Source organism: Drosophila ficusphila, unplaced genomic scaffold, assembly GCF_018152265.1.
Source record: "Drosophila ficusphila isolate 14025-0441.05 unplaced genomic scaffold, ASM1815226v1 contig_791, whole genome shotgun sequence".
NCBI classification, from domain to species: domain Eukaryota; kingdom Metazoa; phylum Arthropoda; class Insecta; order Diptera; family Drosophilidae; genus Drosophila; species Drosophila ficusphila.
The window spans coordinates 27,019,789-27,037,130 of record NW_025064737.1 but is presented as its reverse complement, the minus strand read 5'-3'; the positions used below and the strand labels follow the sequence as shown (position 1 = coordinate 27,037,130).

Below are 17,342 nucleotides of genomic sequence, written 5' to 3'. Positions count from 1 at the left end.
AAAAAAACTATTTGTACTTTTAAGTGTTACATTCGATCTGTTTAGATTTATTACCTTGAAATTGCTGAAAGCACACTTAAGAAAATACTTTTATTATTAAACATACATATATGTTTTCTCAACACCCTCGTTCTCTGGACTCTGTATCTCTGCTCATCACTCGAGTTAACCTCTGCCATCGAAGTTCACCTGAACCGCCCCGAGTTCATTATCGTTCATTATATCTCATACCACAAGACATTCTGATACAATTTTCGGAGTGCCTCTGCTGAGATGAGCTCGTTAAGAGACCAACGAAAAATTAAAGAAATGGGAATGAGCAACAAAAAATTGAAATTTCACGGCTGACACGGTGTAATTATCATAGGTCTCCCACTTCCTTTACTCCCGCTACTCAAATCCCACCTCCACTACTCCCACTACACTGGGAAAAATGCGATGACAAAGAAAGCACAATTTCTTAAGCAATAAAAATTAAAAAAGTCATTTTCCACCAGTGTACACCCTCTCTTCTTCTCATCACTTGATCGCCATCGCCATCGTCTCGACTCAAGTCTTTGATTATTTTGGGCGTCAGCGGAGCGTAACGCGCTTGTCACGCCTATTATACTTGTACAGTATATATGGTGTGTGTATATAGTATAGGCGACGGGGTTATAGGAGAGGCATCTGAACCCGGGATTCGATCCCAACTGACCCGTGAGTGCGACGGTGGCGAAATGGAAACAAAGCAAACACAACGGCAGAAATACGCGCCTTGGCCTGCAACTGAATTAATTTCCGAGCTCTCTGCTCCGCTGCACACGCTCTGTTTTTTGGGGGGAAGGGGTTCACCGGGGATATATGGTAGGGGATCTTCCAATCCCTGACAGTGACGAGACCACATTCAAATTTTTCGCTTGTTTTTGCGCCCATTTGGAGCTGGCCAAAAACTCTGGCCAAGCCATGCATATTTCCGGCCAGCGGAGCTGCGATCTGATCACCGGATTCCCCATTCGGCGTGGGGGAAGTCAGAACCATTCCAGAAAACCGAACAGCGTTCCCGTTTCGCTGATTTCCTGCCGTTCGCAACATTTCAGGTATTCTGCGATGTAATTAGTTCGGAAGCTCGCAACCCGCCACTGCGATTGGATTGGTTTGGGTTGGAAGTTGGCCTCTGGAGTGGGAGACCCAGCTGGGAGCTGGAGCTGCGGCATTGCCGGGATGCCGCCGCCAGTTGAAAGATGCCGCCAAAGAGTCGCGGTTGCATGTACCACCCAGTTCCCCCTCCACGCAATTGTTGTCTTAAAGCATTTGTACACATGTAACTAGCGACCCAGCTCATCGCACTCCCTTAGTGATATTCTGAGAACCTACAGATACTTATTCATTTCAGTTTAATAAAAAGATTCCAAACTTTTCCCAAAACATTTCAAAAAACATTTAAAATATTGTATCCATAAGTATCTTTCTTTAACCACTCTATATACTTTTCTCTGAGGTAAGGGGTATCACAAATTTTATACCATTATTAGAAGACAGTGGGGAGCCTTTCGGGGGCTTATCAAGTGGGCTGGTTGGCAAACACGGCGGCAAACACTTTGACCTTTGTAGAATCCACAGAAGCCGCCGCAGAAGCCCGACAAGCGGAGAGCATGTTCAGATACTTTCACTTACGAATCAGCAGAAACAAAATAGAAACCACAATCGCAATCAACACGGAACGTGATCGAGAGTGGGGGCGATAGATGGAGATCGTGTGTCCGTAAACGTGACATAAACAGAATAACAACTTCATTTGTCATAGGAGCACAATTGGGCGGAGGGGTAGTGTGTTAAGTGGTAAGTGGGGAGCTCGGCAAACAAGCGTGCCCGAAATGATGTTTGAACTTCGTTTGTGGAGCAATCCAGGGAGTCAGTCTAGGGTCTAGACTCCACTCCCAATTCGAAACGCAGAACGGGAACGATAAATTTCCTGATTGTGCGACTGTTGTTACTGCGCTCCACTACGAGCGATCAGAATGCATAGTAAATTAAGTGGGCGACAGATACGCGAACAGGCACAACAATGCCTCAAGAATACGATCGCGGGAGAAAAACATCTGTAGGTTGTGTTTGACTCTCGCAGATGGAGATGTCTGGGCAGTGGGGAATGCGGGGGAGTGACCCCCACTGGCCCCGTACTACGCCTTTGAGACCGTACGTTCGTACGTACCCACATACCAAAAGCCAAAAACAGCAAATGCCAAATACCCGTTTTGGCCTAAAAACCTACAAAGCCGAACAACAAGTTGCTTAACCGCTGAGAATAAACTTCCACGAATTCGTGGATGCCCTACACGGAGAATAGGATGAACATTAAGATAAACCTAAACGGGTCTCAGATTTTGTTGGCCAGGTACAAAAAGGGTTAAGGGTTCTGCAGAATCTGTAGAAGTTACAAAAAACAAACCAAGCTTTGGAAAATTGCATAACCTTAATTCCAAGAATTTTTTAAGCCAGCTCTTAATATTTCAACTAGGCCTAGAAACGGAATTGAGTGGATATTGCGTTTTAAACTCATCAGATAAACAAACAATTTCTTCAGCTTTCTTTCTTTCTTTTCTATTTACACAAGAGCTTTCATGTTATCGAAGCGCTGAGGGCACTATTCCATTATCTAGTGTTTATCGTTATTACTACATCATCGTTACGGCCTACAAACAATTTGAATATTACAAAAGGGGAACAACAAATGAGGTCAAGAACCCTCTGGGACATCGAAGCTTCGCTATCTTATCTGCGGCTTGTATTAACCGCAGTTGCAAGCGTTGCGACGCAGTTCAAATAAATTCCGCCGAGGAGGAGTACCCCAAATTGTACCCTACACCCGATGGATCGATCGATCGATCGGTGGCGTATCCGAAAGATATATAAGATACACTGCGTCATCTGCGATGGTTAAACAGGGAGGGGGATGAAAGGGGGTGTTGATCGAGGAGCCATCGAACACGCACACACATTAACATCACGTTATTTGTGTGTTCGATGAACCGAAATTCGAAATTCGGTGTGTGTCTGACCCACTTTCCCACAAATTTACGCACTTTATGGCGAATGGAATCCACACATGAGCGTTAGAAAGAGCACAGCCGCTAGAAAGAGAGGGACGAACCACTTAGAGGGAGACGGGGAGAGTGAATATGACCGAGAGGGAAGCCAGCCAACTTGGGCATTTAATAATTGAGGTCGACTACAGTCGATCGTAAAGGAAAATTGATTTGTGGGGTTTGCTGTTGCAGTATTTTATTATTATTTTTTGCTGCTGATTTTTTGCTCTTGCAGGGAAAATTATCTTAACAATATTAGGTACCTCTATGTGATAATACTTTATAAAAAAACATGATAATTGATTACTCAAAATGAATAATAAGCCGACTCAACTTAAGTCATAATCAAAACGAACCATTTAAAAAATATAAAAGTCTGTACAGTTTGAATTCAATCAGTTAATTAAATTTTAAGTATGTTTTCATGTAAAAAAATCTTAAAAATCACTAACTTCACTCATCATTTTTCTCAGTGTACTTTCCCATTTGTTGTCGTTGTTTAGTGCTTTTCAAGCTTCGTGTTTTTCTTATTCTTTCGTGTAATTTACGCAACGTTCGCTCGTTTGTCGTTGTCTCTCGGCTACTTGTCTTTGCATTGAGTCGAGAGCAACAACACAGCAGCAACAACCTCGCAGCAGCAACAACAATCCCACAGCAGCAGCAGCAGCAGCAACAACAAGCACGAGATCAACAACATCTGCAGCAGCGCTGCTCGGTTGCTCGGTTGCTCGGTTTGCTCAGTTTGCTCGGCTGGCAGTGGTTGAACTTTTTTCTTTTTGCAGCTCCCAAATCTGAAATCACAAACCTGTTTTCGAGACCTGGGCTTGCCACACGTCTCGGCCAAATCAAAAGCTGGCCAAAGCCAAACGAAAACTTGACGTACATCGCCCCCTTTCCACTCCGTCGCGATGATGTTGCTGCTGTGCCGATGTTGCTGTTGCTGTTGCTGCCGTAGATGTTGCTGCTGCTGCCGTCGCTGTTGTTGTTGATCATTGTGGACTGTACTTTTTGTTGTTTGCGTTTGAAAGGCAAAAGTTGCTGCTGCCCGCGGGGAAGTGTTGATTGAAATCGATCTGAGGCAGGGCGAAATGCAACATGCAACTTGCAGCATTAGTTGCTCAGCTGCCGAGATTTGACCTTGCTGCAGTGCAACGGCAGCAATCTGTTGCAGCTGCGGATATCTATAATTTGGCCGGGCCCTAAACTGATCTGCTGGCCGTGTAATTAATCGAGCAACCAACCCGGGGCAGCATCCTTCCGCCCGGGGAAGCCCCTCTCCCCTCAAGAGAACCCTTCTTGCCACGCCTAGTGCTTGTCGATTTTGAAAACGAGCGCATAAATGACGCTTTCCTGTGTACTTAAGGTGTCCAAACTTGACTACCGTGCGGAGTTCTCTGTCCCCTGGTTCCTCGGGCTCCCCACCTGCAGATGTACCAACATATATCCGAGCCGAAACCCAGAACCATTCCCATTCCAAAACTAAAAATCATCCGCAACCTTGCCCAAGACAACAACTCCTGTTGCTCTTACTGCTGTTGTTGCTGCTGTTGTTGTTGTTGTTGTTGTTGTTGGTGTTGCTGCTGTCGATGACCATTATTTTAGCTGACGGCGATATATTTGCTCAGCTTCAACTTCGCACAGGGACAGTGGCACTGTGCGTCTGTCCGAGTTCATGCACTCAGAGAAATGTTACCTTAAGAAAGCAAACTACAATCTATACAATACCTGAAAGCAGCTTTTCTCTAACATAGCATTTAATCACCGGTTCTACGAGCAGTCAGCATATACAACCTTGTTCTCAATTCCCCTTCGAACGATTAATTCGCATCGTGCAATAACACTTTCGAAGACATATGTATTTTCTGAGATTAAAAATCGAGAACAAGGCTAATTGTCATTTAAATGGGAATGATTTGTCAGTCGAGTGCTTAGAAGAGGAATGAAAGCGAAGTAAATTAAACTGGTATGGTTTCATTTGAATGATTTAGTCTCCCAGCAAACCTTAGATTTATGATCTTATTTCTTTATGAAGTGTATTTGATATTTCTTGCTGTGTCGATCCACGGGTCCATCGGCCGCGCTCACTGTTTTCTTTGGGGTGTTGGCTACCGTCGGACGGCCGGGGCTTTTTGTTTTTGCTGTACCGGCAGCAGCGCGTCACCGATGCCCAGATGCCCAGATGTACAGCCACTGAGCGGAGCATGACAAACAGTTGCAGCCAAAGCAAATAATTAGTATACATCGATTATCTTGCGCCCAGTCCGAACCTGGCCCGTGGCTACTGTGCGGAGCTTTGGCTCTATGGCTTTTGGCCCGCAAACTGGATCCGTCTCCAGATGTTGGCACGATGCACACGCGCTCTTCGAGCATCCAGCATCCAGCATTGGATATCCAGCATCCAGCATCCAGAATCCAACTGGGCGTGTGTCGAGCGCCTACGCGCCCCAAAACAGCCCACAAAACGGGTTCCCCTTCGCAATTCGCAACTCGCGACTCTCAACTGCGACTGCGACTGCGACTGGGGATTCGTATTCGCCATATGTGTGTGCTCGTAAAATGCTGGGCCAGAAACTGTACCCCAACCCAACCAGATCGCGGCCTGTGCCCCCAGCCCAAGTCCCCACCTCCCATCCCCCATCTCCGAGGCGAACTGCATTGGGACGTGTGCTCCGCTCGTGCCAATTTCTTTGGGGCCTCCAACTTTTGCAGTCGCCTGCGCAGCGTTTTGTCTTCACTTGGTTTCTGCATATAAATACGAATATTCACATACAAATAAACGAGGTATATAGGTACAGCAGGGTGGCTCGATACTCTGAATAATTCTAAGCACTATTTGCCAAGTGAAATTGGCCTATTTGCTCTAGCTACCCATTTACTGAAAGCAAAAATAATTTAGGCGAGTTCTCAGTAAATAGCAAAAAACTGCACAAACTTAAGAGTTTTAAAACATTATTCTTTCTGCGTGTATAATAAAACAACCATTAGCTTTTGAAATTTAACCAAGTGAAACACTCTCCTAGCTTTGGATGCCAACGCTATTGAATTACAGAGAGGTTTTATTTATCGTCTATTAAAAAACGCACCACCTTTATACTTATAAGTAAGCTCTTTGTGTGCCTAGATGGCAATGCGACTACAAAAGGTTGGGCAATTGCAATAATGTGCTATTTTTAATTAGCTCTATGAATAAAATTGACAACCCAGTCGGACCTGAAAAGTGGAGGGGGAGCGTTATACGTGCTCTTTCGATTCGAAACGCAATAAAGTCACTTTTAGCTGTGCATTCCGAAGATGGAGAATTCCTATGCAGTTCGTGACGGAACCTAGATTGGATATGACCTAAATTGATTGATGTGGAGCTCAGTAATTAGCTTCCGAGCAGCTAGTCGAGGCAATTATGAAAATCAACAACAAATTGGTGTGATAAATTCCAAAGGCATTGATAAGATACGATAAACTTGCACAGCTCAATATTATCTTGCAATAATTTTGGAACGAAATCTTTTAAGTCTGTGAGTTACACAATCTTTGAATCGAAAATTCCTCAAAGTAAAGTGTGAATTAAAAAAAGGTTCTGTGACATCTTTTTAAGACTTTTTTACCATTAGAAGGCCTAAAAATAAGGCCCAACGTATGATTGCATAACTGTTCTTCGCACGCGTAATTTTTCAGATTCTGCGACCCAACGAAATAATATATTCTTTGCTCCCATGAGTGTTCTTCTTCTGTTGAAACATTCATGACCAGATGTAGCCCCATGTAGATCAGATTAGATAGCAGGCCGGCGGCCTGGGCTGTTATATAATCAAGCAAAAAGGCTTATATCATCGCGTTGGCAACTCGGAGCCCTTTGCCTAATTGAGCAATAAATAAATTAGAACTAATTACGCCCATTGTCGATCCGTGGAAAGGGTTTTGCTGACTTTAGCGGGAGTTTTCTGTTTTCGCCACTCAATTTGTGTCGAATTATAGCAATCAACTGGCCAGCAGTTACATTTGGCCATTCCCGATGGGTTTCCGGGCCGAAAAGCTTTTAGGGCTAATGGGTCTTCGTTCCCTGCTGATTTCCAAGTTGCTACCGGTTGCCGCTCTGATTCTCGGACTCTTGATTGAAATCGAGGCTTTCGTCGGCTTAATCATCGTAATGATGATGAGATTTCCTCCATATCCATCCGTTCTTGCCACTCTCCTTGGCCGTCTCCGTCGTAGCTGTACTTTTCGGCCAGAAAGTGTTGGCTGGCTTGAAAAGCAAGCACCGCTACCTGCACTCAGGCACTCAAGCTCCCAAGTTCGAGCTCCGGCTGGTTCTTTTGTCTAGTGAAATGTTGAAAGCATCATTAATTTTTTTTCGTCTCTCTTGATTCCGACTTTATGCCTTCAGCTTTGCCTGGCACATAGTTGCAGGTAAGTATGATAATTGCGGAATGAAAGGAGAGAGAGACGATCCAGTAAAAAAGTGACCCATAATTACCCAGGCAGCAGAACAATCATGGGAAAACTGACTGTAGCCCAACTCGGTCCCATACCACCCGTCTCCACCTCCAACTGCCTTTCTTTGTCTCTGCTGTGTCTCTTATGAAGTACAATTATTTGAGCAATGCTATGTTTTATGATTATCTTGCCGTTTACACAACACGCACAACCCAAGGGGGCAGGGGACTCAAATCCCAGCCATGGTTTCGGGTTTTCGACTGGGAGATACTCATAGGTGGTCAATGTCATATGCAAACGACATAATTCGAAAGATATTTTAATACAAATAATCTAACTGGTTTTCAAAAGAGTAAACCATTCGACATACAAAATACTTACTCTTTTATTTCCTAAGTTGGTTTCTCTTGAATCTGTGTCTGTTACAAATTTCTATAAGAGTCAGGCATACCCTTTCGATTAAACGGCATCTAGGGCACCCCAGAATTCCACAATCTCAGCAGGAGCAGAAGCAGGAGCAGAACCGATCGGGCCATTATTCCGGGCCCAGTTCCACTGCCGAGATAATAGTGCTCATCTCATCTCGGGTCCCTGCTCTCTGGCAATTTGATTTTTTTATTATCGCCGCCGCTGGCCGGCCCTTTGTCCCCGTTTTTGTGAACCTGCCGATCGGAGGCACAAGTGCAGTGGCAAGTGCACCTTGGCGGCTCTTTTGCGTTCTTCCTTCTCGGTGCCCCAAACCTATGCTAATTAGACCGACGGCCTCGGCCTTGTTTTTATGCGCCTCTTAGCGTGAACTGTCCGTTGAATACCCCCTCGTGCCGTCCCTCCACCAACGAGCTGCCGCATAAATTTTCTGCTTGACGGTAGCATGAATGTTTAATTAATGCCGCGACCAACTTTCATGGGAAAAGTTGCAGCGGAACAAACGGTTAGCCGGAAATTGAGAATCGGGTCCTGCCACCGCCGATTTGAGTTGGCTTTTCGTGAAATTCCGTTCTTTATTCATTGTTTTTTTATTTGCGTGCAACCGCAGGACAGGTGGACAGGTGGGCCAGGTGTCTCGAGAGCTGTATTTATATTCGGGAGGGTGATATGCCGCAACCAATGCGTGACGCTGAATCAAATTTGCTGCGACTGCAGGCCGTACTGTACCAAAAAGGTCAAGTAGGTGATCATCGCCGAGAGGAAGAAGAGGGTCAGCTCGTTGGAGACCTCGAAGAGGCCCAAAGGACACACTCGCAGCGCCCGATGTTGCAGGCCGCCCAGGAAAAGCTCCAACTGAAAGGAATTTCATGTTAAGATCAAAAAATAAATACAACTATGTCACTATATCAAAAAGAACTACAATCAAATTGATCAAGTAACAAAAGGTTCTTTGTATTCTGTTTTATACTTCAACATTTTTGTATTATCTATTACCTTTTGATGGTGACCCTTGTCTTCAGTCACGTAAAAGTTCTCCAGGCTCAGTCGTTTTACCAATCGGGAACCACTTACAGCTGAATTCACCGCCATTGTCAGTAGCACCACATCAGTGAGGAGTTTGATGACCAAGCCCCAGAGGTTGAATAAGTATTGCCTTCGCAGGATGGCGTGGTAAGACACCATTGCCATAGCCAAAAGACTATGCAATAGGCTAACGAAGAGTGGCAGATCGAAGATCCGCTGGAACCTTTGCGACACCAGATGGATCTCCTCATAAAGAGACAAACACTTGTCCAAATTCGAGATGGCAACACGAGCTGGCTGTGGATTCTCTCCAACACTCTCAACATCCAGCGAAATCATTTGTGCCCTCAGTTGGCGGTCCACATAGTTGTTCAGGTCCCTGTAAAGGACTCCAATGCTGAGGTAGCCCACAAAGCATAGATGCGTGACCATTCCAGTGCCAACCGAGGTGTAGAAATCACTAAGCATTGTAATCAGGGTCCAGGGTAAAAACACGAATCGGAAAGCCATGAATACAAATAGTATGGAGATAACCTTGAAAGCCATCAATATGCACTCCTGCCTGTCACCGAATCCAACTTGATTGGAATTCGTTAGAGCTCGCAGTCGCTGAAAGAGCTTCAAGAAACTGTTAACCAGTAAAAGCAGTTCCTCGCCGAACCACAATTGCAGCACCAGGATAATTACACTGCAGATCAGACATCCCACCAATCGAATGATGAAGAAGGCTCGAAAATACCAATCCACAAATTGGCCTGCCCATGCATCATAACTATAAGTGTAAAGAGCAGTGGTCAGCAGCCGAATAACCACACAGATCCACCGGTATCCCCGGCGATTGCTGGCCACCAAAAAGGAGCCCTTTCTCTCGATTCGATAGGTGATCACTCCAAAAATGGTGCCATATAAAAAACAGCCTCGCAGCAGCAGTCCAGATATCCTGGAAGCGTTTAGGCAGCGCGGAATTCGCTTCATGACTAACGGACCTGAAACGCTGAACCCATCAATATACTTTATTTACCCATTAGGTAATTAGTTTGCCGAACGGTTGAGCAGGCAGTCAGTCGAGCTCATCTTGACCCCTATCTGGATTTCATTTCAATTAGGCTAATGACAAGCAACATGACTTATTTAATTGTGTAGGGTTGGATGCTCTTGGTAAACGATCTGTGATGGGAGATCTTTTAATAACGTGTCACTTTGAAGTTTTAAAAGAATAAGAATGTTACATAAAAGATTGTATTCGATCAATGAAATATAAGATTTACAATCGATTGGTTTGAATGCCGTACTGCACGACGTAGGTAAAATAGGTGATCATCCCGGACAAACAGAGCAAGATGACTTCATTGGAGACCTCGAATAGTCCCAAGGGCCTCACACGAAGTTCAAAGACATTCAGGCGACTTAGGAACATTTCCCACTAAAGCCAGAACGGAATAGGATTAAATGGATAATGATTAGTCAGATAACTCACCTTCATGTGCCACCCCTTGTAATCACTGATTGGACAGTTCTCCAAGCTCAAACGACGAACCACTCGGGAACTGGTGACCGCAACGTGAACCGCCAGGGTGAGGAGGATGACATCGGCGAAACTCTTGACCACCAGACCCCACATGCCCGCCTTGCTGGGATAGAGCTCCGCTCGAATGATCACCTCGTAGGAGAGGACTGCTGTGGCGAATATCTTTCCAGTTAGAATTACCAGGAGGGGCAGCTCGAACAGGCGGTGAAAGGAGCGACCCACTCGCTCTATCTCGTCGTAAATTGAAATGCCTTCATCCAGGCGGTTCTCAACGATCCTCAGCTGGCGGCGACTCACAGGACCTCCACCAGGACGCTCCAGGGATCTGAGCTGCCGTCGAAGCTCAGTTCGCACAATCCTATTCATTTCGGAGTACAGAGTGCCCACGCTGAGGAAGCCAAAGAACCCGATGTGGATGATCATCAGGGAGCCGATCTCCAGGATTATGTTAGCCACCACGGTAAAGAAGCACATCAAGTCGGGAAGATTCCCGAGCTGCCAAAGCTCGCAGTACAGCTCGTAGACCACGCAGACTGACTTGAAGAACAACAGGCAGAACTCCCGCTTGCCTCCGAATCCCACTTTTTTGCAAGTCGACAGGAGTCGAACGCGTCGAAAGAGCCGGAGATAGCCGTTGATCACCCGGAGCACCTCCTTCTCGTAGCCGATCTGAACCACCAGGATGCAAATGGAGCCACTGACACTGGCCGAAAGGCGGAAGCCTTGCAGGAACATCTCGTAGAGATCCTCGATTTCCGAGACCTGGGGAACACAGAAGCAGCAAACCGAGGTGGCGCAGATTAGTCGCACACTGAGGCAGAACCACTTGAAGCGGTGCTGGTGGCGACCCACCAAGGACTTGTCGGAGCTCCTTTCGCCAATGTCGAAGCAAATCACTCCCAGGACTCTGGCGTAGTGGTAGCTGCAATACAGGATAACCGACGAGAGAGCCGCCAGGCTCACCTTCTTTAGACGTCCAAACATGACTGTTCCTCTTTTGGAATACACATTAATAGCCTTCTTTATTGACGCCATTTACTTAATTTCTACAAAGGGGTGTTATGTTTATTTATCTAGTTAAGTGCTGTGATTATATTAAATTGGATTTAACATCGCTTTGATTAACTTGATATCGCTCAAAGATTAAGTGCTTTAATCGGTTCATTTAAGCAAAACTTTTAAACCTAATAAACAATATTTTTTTAGTGATCCATTAGCATATAGTGTTTTTGATGTAAAATACACATACTACCCTTGCTGCAATTTAATTAAAACTTGAAGAACTACCATATACAAACTTAATGTTGCTGAAATAATTGACAGGAACAGTTCGTTGGAAACGGAAATACCATTCAAGATGCGAACCTCAAAATGGTTAAGGTTAAGATGGGTTACGAAAAGTTCAACCTAATGTGAAAAGAAAATAAAGATGTAATCAGAACACCTGTGTCAGTAGTCAACTTACCGTTTCTTTCCAATCTTTATGCTCGTCTACGAAGAACACTTCTAGTGTAAGTTCCCGAATGTTTTTGAACTGTTTTTCGGTTCTATGAACGGCAAAACATAAAATATAAACATCCCACAAAACTCTCACAATAAAGGACCACACCCAAAAACTGATAAATTCCAAATTAACTATCATATCGTACGATATTACGAGTGTATGAGAAAGTGTATGCCCTATGCTTAAAAACAGGTGAACGTTAATAATGTTTTGTAGCGATCTGACGATATAAGAACTTTCCTTGACGATATTCATTATTTTCTTCAATCTGCGGGTAATATTTTGTTGTCGATGTGAGGAGTGGGTTCTTCTGTTAATTTGAAGGGCTGCAATTTGAACTCGCGTTTCGAAACAGATGTTGTCGCTTAGCTCTGAATAAAGAATAGCTAAGCTTAGGTAGAAAATAAAGCTCATTTGAGTGGTAAGATTGCAGGCCATACTGATATAACTAAAACTTGACCAGTTGGCAATATGTTTAATAATACTGACTGGACTATAGCCCCATACCAAACATCCAAGAGTAAATACAATTTCCTGGGCTTGGCAACCGAAGGAAACAAGAATCACTAGTTTCTCGCGCCCCTCTCCAAATGTTTTCCTTCTTCTGAACGGCAGGGATCTCACTCGTCGAAAAAGGCGAAGATAGCGATTGATCAACACAATGAAGTCCTTTCCATGAAAAATCTGAATGTAAGACATCGATAGATAGGACGATACCTTAAAAAAACCGTGTAAGCCGAGCAGCATTTTGACCAATATTTCCATGGTACAAAGGCGTGTAACGTATGAATAAATAACCACAGAAACGGGCAGAAGTCTCAGAATAAATATGACCCACTTCCATCGGGATCTTGCGGCACTGGTCTCCTCCATGATCAGAGTGTTGTCTGTTGCAATCTTGAACCGGAAGGAGATGTAACCTAGCCATTTGGCAGAGGCACAGAAAGCCAGCAGCAATTTAGATACTTTGGATACACTCATGCGGAAAATCGGACTTAACTTCTTTGTGTTTAATTGCGACTGATTTAAAAGGCCCCTGTTTAGTCAACTTCTGTGAAGTGCATTTAGTTAATGAAAACTTAACTTTGAAAAGATCTGTTTTCCCTTTAGGTCTCGCAACTCAGGGGGCAAATCATCATCCGTCACCTGTCAAACTGATATATGTATCATTGCTAAATTGCTTTCGATTTCTTCTTTTGTATATAATATGATCCCCTTAAACCTTTTACCCAGAATAAAGTAAATAAAATATGTATCTTTTTTTTTAATTTTAAATTAATAATAAAAGACAAAGTCTTACATAATTACATTGATTACTTCATTTTTGCTTTACAAAGCCTTTCCTTTGTACACCAATTACAATTTGTACGGCAAGGATGATACAGTTAGTTATTCCAGATATAACTAAGAGAAAAAACTCGTTAGCAAGATTAAAAAGTCCGAATGGCTTAACCCTAAAATCATTTAGGTTTAGATGTGTGATGAATATTTCCACCTAAAAAAAATATTATATTATTTGCTACATAAAAGACATATGAATATACTATTTTACCGTTTCATTCCAATCTTTTAGCTCGCTGGCAAAGAGCAGCTCTCTAGTGATTTCCTGAATGTTCCTGAACTGGTTAACAGATTCTTGAATAACCAAACAGAGGAGAAGAACTTCGCCCATGACTCGTATTACAAAACACCACTCCAAAATCCTAAAGAATTGCACATCGACAATCATTTGGTTAGCCGCTACGACTATTCTATAGAGTTTGCGGATCACACTTAAAAATAAGTAAGCATTGGTTAAGTTCTGTAGTGAACTAACCACACTGGAAATCTCATAAAAAACTGACAGAATTTTCCTCAACTTTCGTTGCGATTTTCTTTTTAAAACATTAGGCTTGGATCGGAACTGCCAGGACAAAATTTTTCTTAATTGGGCGTACAGACCACCTAAACTAAGGTACCAAATAATACATACCCACAGTAGTATACTATTTGTAATATCTGTATAAGCATAAAATAGGCGAAATGGCGATATGCTAAAATTTAGGTGGTAAGGTAAATCAGGAAATATATATTCCTGAATTAGACAGGCTAAGAAGTAGAGCATAAGAAGTAATTCTCGATTACCCCAAAAGCCAATTGTTTTCCTTTTGTTTAAAGATCCAACTCGACGCATGACTTGAAGGTACTGGTTGCCCAACTTAATCACATCCTGGCCACGGAAGATCTGAAGGTGCATCAGCAAAAAGTAGCTCGGAATCGATAACGAAAAGTTTACCAAGCGCAGAGTTCGGAATGGTTTTACTTCCATTAATTCGAGCAGGTGGAGACTTATGGGAACAGGACAACAGAGAGCCACTTCCACCAAAAACGGTTCCACCAGCACTCCTCCAGGACCAAAGAGTTATCTTTCGTATTTTTCAATCGAAAGAAGACAAAACCCGCACATCTTGCATGGAAAAACATTGCGCGCAGAATTACGGCGGACACTTGGGACACACTTAATTTCCGAATACGAGTCATGACTGTTTGGCCTTTAGTTTCGATTGAAATGGACTCGACAGGTTATGGAAACTTAACTCTTTAAGCGATCTTTGGGTGCTTTGTCACTGACGAGTTCCATAACTGAGTTCCACATAACTCAGCTGTCAAACAAATACTACTTCCTATTAGTTGAACAATCTTGTTTTATGTAATTAATTTAGATCAAGAAAATAAAAGCCTTTTACGCAGATGAAAACAAGTCAATTTATTCTTAATTTTATTAAAAGTTTCGAGTACCTTAGGACAACACGACTTTCAGATGCATTTATATCCAAAATGTAACAAAATATTCAATCATTAGTGTAAGGTGTTTCACACTTCAAAGATAGATACAACTGTTGCTTAAATTTGATTACATATTGAATAATAAACAAAATAAAGTTACTTATGGCTGAAAAAATGAAAAGGAACAGTTTGTTGGAAATATAAAAGCTCCCCATGATTCGGACCTCAAACTCGTTTAGTCTAGAAAAACTTCCACCTAAAATCAAAAGAAAGATATTACCAAAAACTTTTAACAAAACAATCCACTCACCGTTTCTTTCCAATTTTTAAGCTCGTCCACAAAGAAAATTTCAAGAGTGAGTTCCCGAATATTTTTAAATTGATTGACTGAATCTTGAACAGCCAAACATAAGATAAGGACATCGAGCAAAATTCTGATTGAGAGCACCCACGAGCTTATGTAGGAAAAATTCATAGCTGTTATCATATTGTAAGATGCCGTGACTACAGTTCGTTTCATTTGGATAGGAGACCTAGCAAATTTTATGGTTAATCGCTCGTAGCGAAGACAAAAATCGTTGAAAGCTAAAATTTTTTTTAAAGTTATAATTTCTGTTCTATTGTGATTCTAAAATGCAGTTACATTTTTCATTATTGCTTTCCCCACTTTTTTATTTGAGTTTTTGCACTGCTGCATGGTTTTTTGCATGCTGAAAATCGTTTCATTTGGATAGAACACTTGTCAGTAATCACTTGTGTACAGTGCGCAGTTTGTTTAAAACGTTTTTTTTCAATCTGATGCTATTATTGATCAAATGAAACTAAAAAGGCCTTGGATCGGCACTCCAGGATAAAGATGGGAAAATTATGGGGGAAAATTGATGCATATTTGGACTCAGCCCTTAATGTGAGCCAAATCGCCACGAAAATAAAAAAAATCGCGAAATGTTGTACACAATTTATTAACAGATAATGAAAACTATAAAAAAAATTATAAAGGGCTTCAAAAAACAAAGTTAAACGTTCGAGATAAGCGGCTTCTAGTGAAAAAAGGCCTCCAATTTCCCCATGTCCTGCGCCGGTTTGGCTCATTATGAGGCCAACAAGGTGTCTAAAACACCATTTGGCGGACTTTACACACTTGCTAACACTTGGTGCTATCAAATATAGCAAGTTCTCCAAGAATCACAGAGATCCATCGTCAGGCGCGGAGCAATTTTGGAAAATACAATTTTGAAACGAATTGGCGCTCAGTAAGCTATTCTTAAAGATTCCTTCTAAGCTTTATTTTAATACTTTTTAATGTTTGGATTATATTTTTTGATGAAAAAAAACTTAATTTGAGCCCATCCGGGCCATCCAAACATAATCCAAACATTAAAAAGTATTAAAATAAAGCTTAGAAGGAACCTTTAAGAATAGCTTACAGAGCGCCAATTCGTTTCAAAATTGTATTTTCCAAAATTGCTCCGCGCCTGACGATGGATCTCTGTGATTCTTGGAGAACTTGCTATATTTGATAGCACCAAGTGTTAGCAAGTGTGTAAAGTCCGCCAAATGGTGTTTTAGACACCTTGTTGGCCTCATAATGAGCCAAACCGGCGCAGGACATGGGGAAATTGGAGGCCTTTTTCACTAGAAGCCGCTTATCTCGAACGTTTAACTTTGTTTTTTGAAGCCCTTTATAATTTTTTTTATAGTTTTCATTATCTGTTAATAAATTGTGTACAACATTTCGCGATTTTTTTTATTTTCGTGGCGATTTGGCTCACATTAAGGGCTGAGTCCAAATATGCATCAATTTTCCCCCATAATTTTCCCATCTTTATCCTGGAGTGCCGATCCAAGGCCTTTTTTTAGTTTCATTTGATCAATAATAGCATCAGATTGAAAAAAACGTTTTAAACAAACTGCGCACTGTACACAAGTGATTACTGACAAGTGTTCTATCCAAATGAAACGATTTTCAGCATGCAAAAAACCATGCAGCAGTGCAAAAACTCAAATAAAAAAGTGGGGAAAGCAATAATGAAAAATGTAACTGCATTTTAGAATCACAATAGAACAGAAATTATAACTTTAAAAAAAATTTTAGCTTTCAACGATTTTTGTCTTCGCTACGAGCGATTAACCATAAAATTTGCTAGGTGTCCTATCCAAATGAAACGAACTGTATATATAAAAGTAAGCACCACAAGCTCACAAAAAGGAGAAAGTTAAACATATTTTGCAGCGAACTGACAATATAAGATATCTCCCTGACAATATTCATTATTTTTTTTAATCGGCGGGTAATGTTTTTCTGTCGATGTGGGGAAATATTGTTGTTAAAATATTGTTGTTAAGCTCTGAATAAACAAAGCTCAGACTAAGGTAACAAAGCAGATACGAATGGTCAGATTGCAGGCCATGGTGACATAAGTAAAGCATGCCCAGACGACAAGATTATGAATGACACTGTCTAAGTTAGGGAGCCTAGTCAATATTGCAAGAACAAATACGGCTTCTATGGCCTGACATCCTATGGAAACAAGAATCAGTAGCAGCTCTCGTCCTTCTGCGAATCCTTTTCGCTTTCTAATTGGCAGGGATC

General features: G+C 42.3%; 2 protein-coding genes across 2 annotated transcripts; both read right to left on the bottom strand.

Moving 5' to 3' along the window:
• Nucleotides 1–8,621: 8,621 nt before the first annotated feature.
• On the bottom strand, nt 8,622–10,075 carry LOC108099235 (putative gustatory receptor 93b). Its single transcript, XM_017202608.1, has 3 exons — nt 10,067–10,075; nt 8,922–9,962; nt 8,622–8,780 (listed from the first exon to the last, which is right to left on the bottom strand). The coding sequence occupies exons 1-3, from the start codon at nt 10,073–10,075 to the stop codon at nt 8,622–8,624; spliced, it is 1,209 nt and encodes a 402-aa protein (XP_017058097.1).
• Nucleotides 10,076–10,215: 140 nt separating this feature from the next.
• Nucleotides 10,216–11,463, bottom strand: LOC108099285 (putative gustatory receptor 93c). The gene is made up of 2 exons (XM_017202677.1): nt 10,429–11,463; nt 10,216–10,374 (listed from the first exon to the last, which is right to left on the bottom strand). Exons 1-2 carry the CDS (start codon nt 11,461–11,463, stop codon nt 10,216–10,218), a joined length of 1,194 nt encoding a protein of 397 aa, XP_017058166.1.
• Between the last annotated feature and the right edge of the window lie 5,879 nt (nt 11,464–17,342).

Bases quoted from the DNA above. Each gene is read 5' to 3' on its own strand.
- LOC108099235 (XM_017202608.1), bottom strand. The intron at 8,781-8,921 runs GTAATAGATAAT...AATTCCTTTCAG, and splicing joins ACAAGGGTCACCATCAAAAG to TTGGAGCTTTTCCTGGGCGG.
- LOC108099285 (XM_017202677.1), bottom strand. From the start codon at position 11,463: ATGTTTGGACGTCTAAAGAAGGTGAGCCTGGCGGCTCTCTCGTCGGTT. The intron at 10,375-10,428 runs GTGAGTTATCTG...TTCTGGCTTTAG, and splicing joins ACAAGGGGTGGCACATGAAG to TGGGAAATGTTCCTAAGTCG.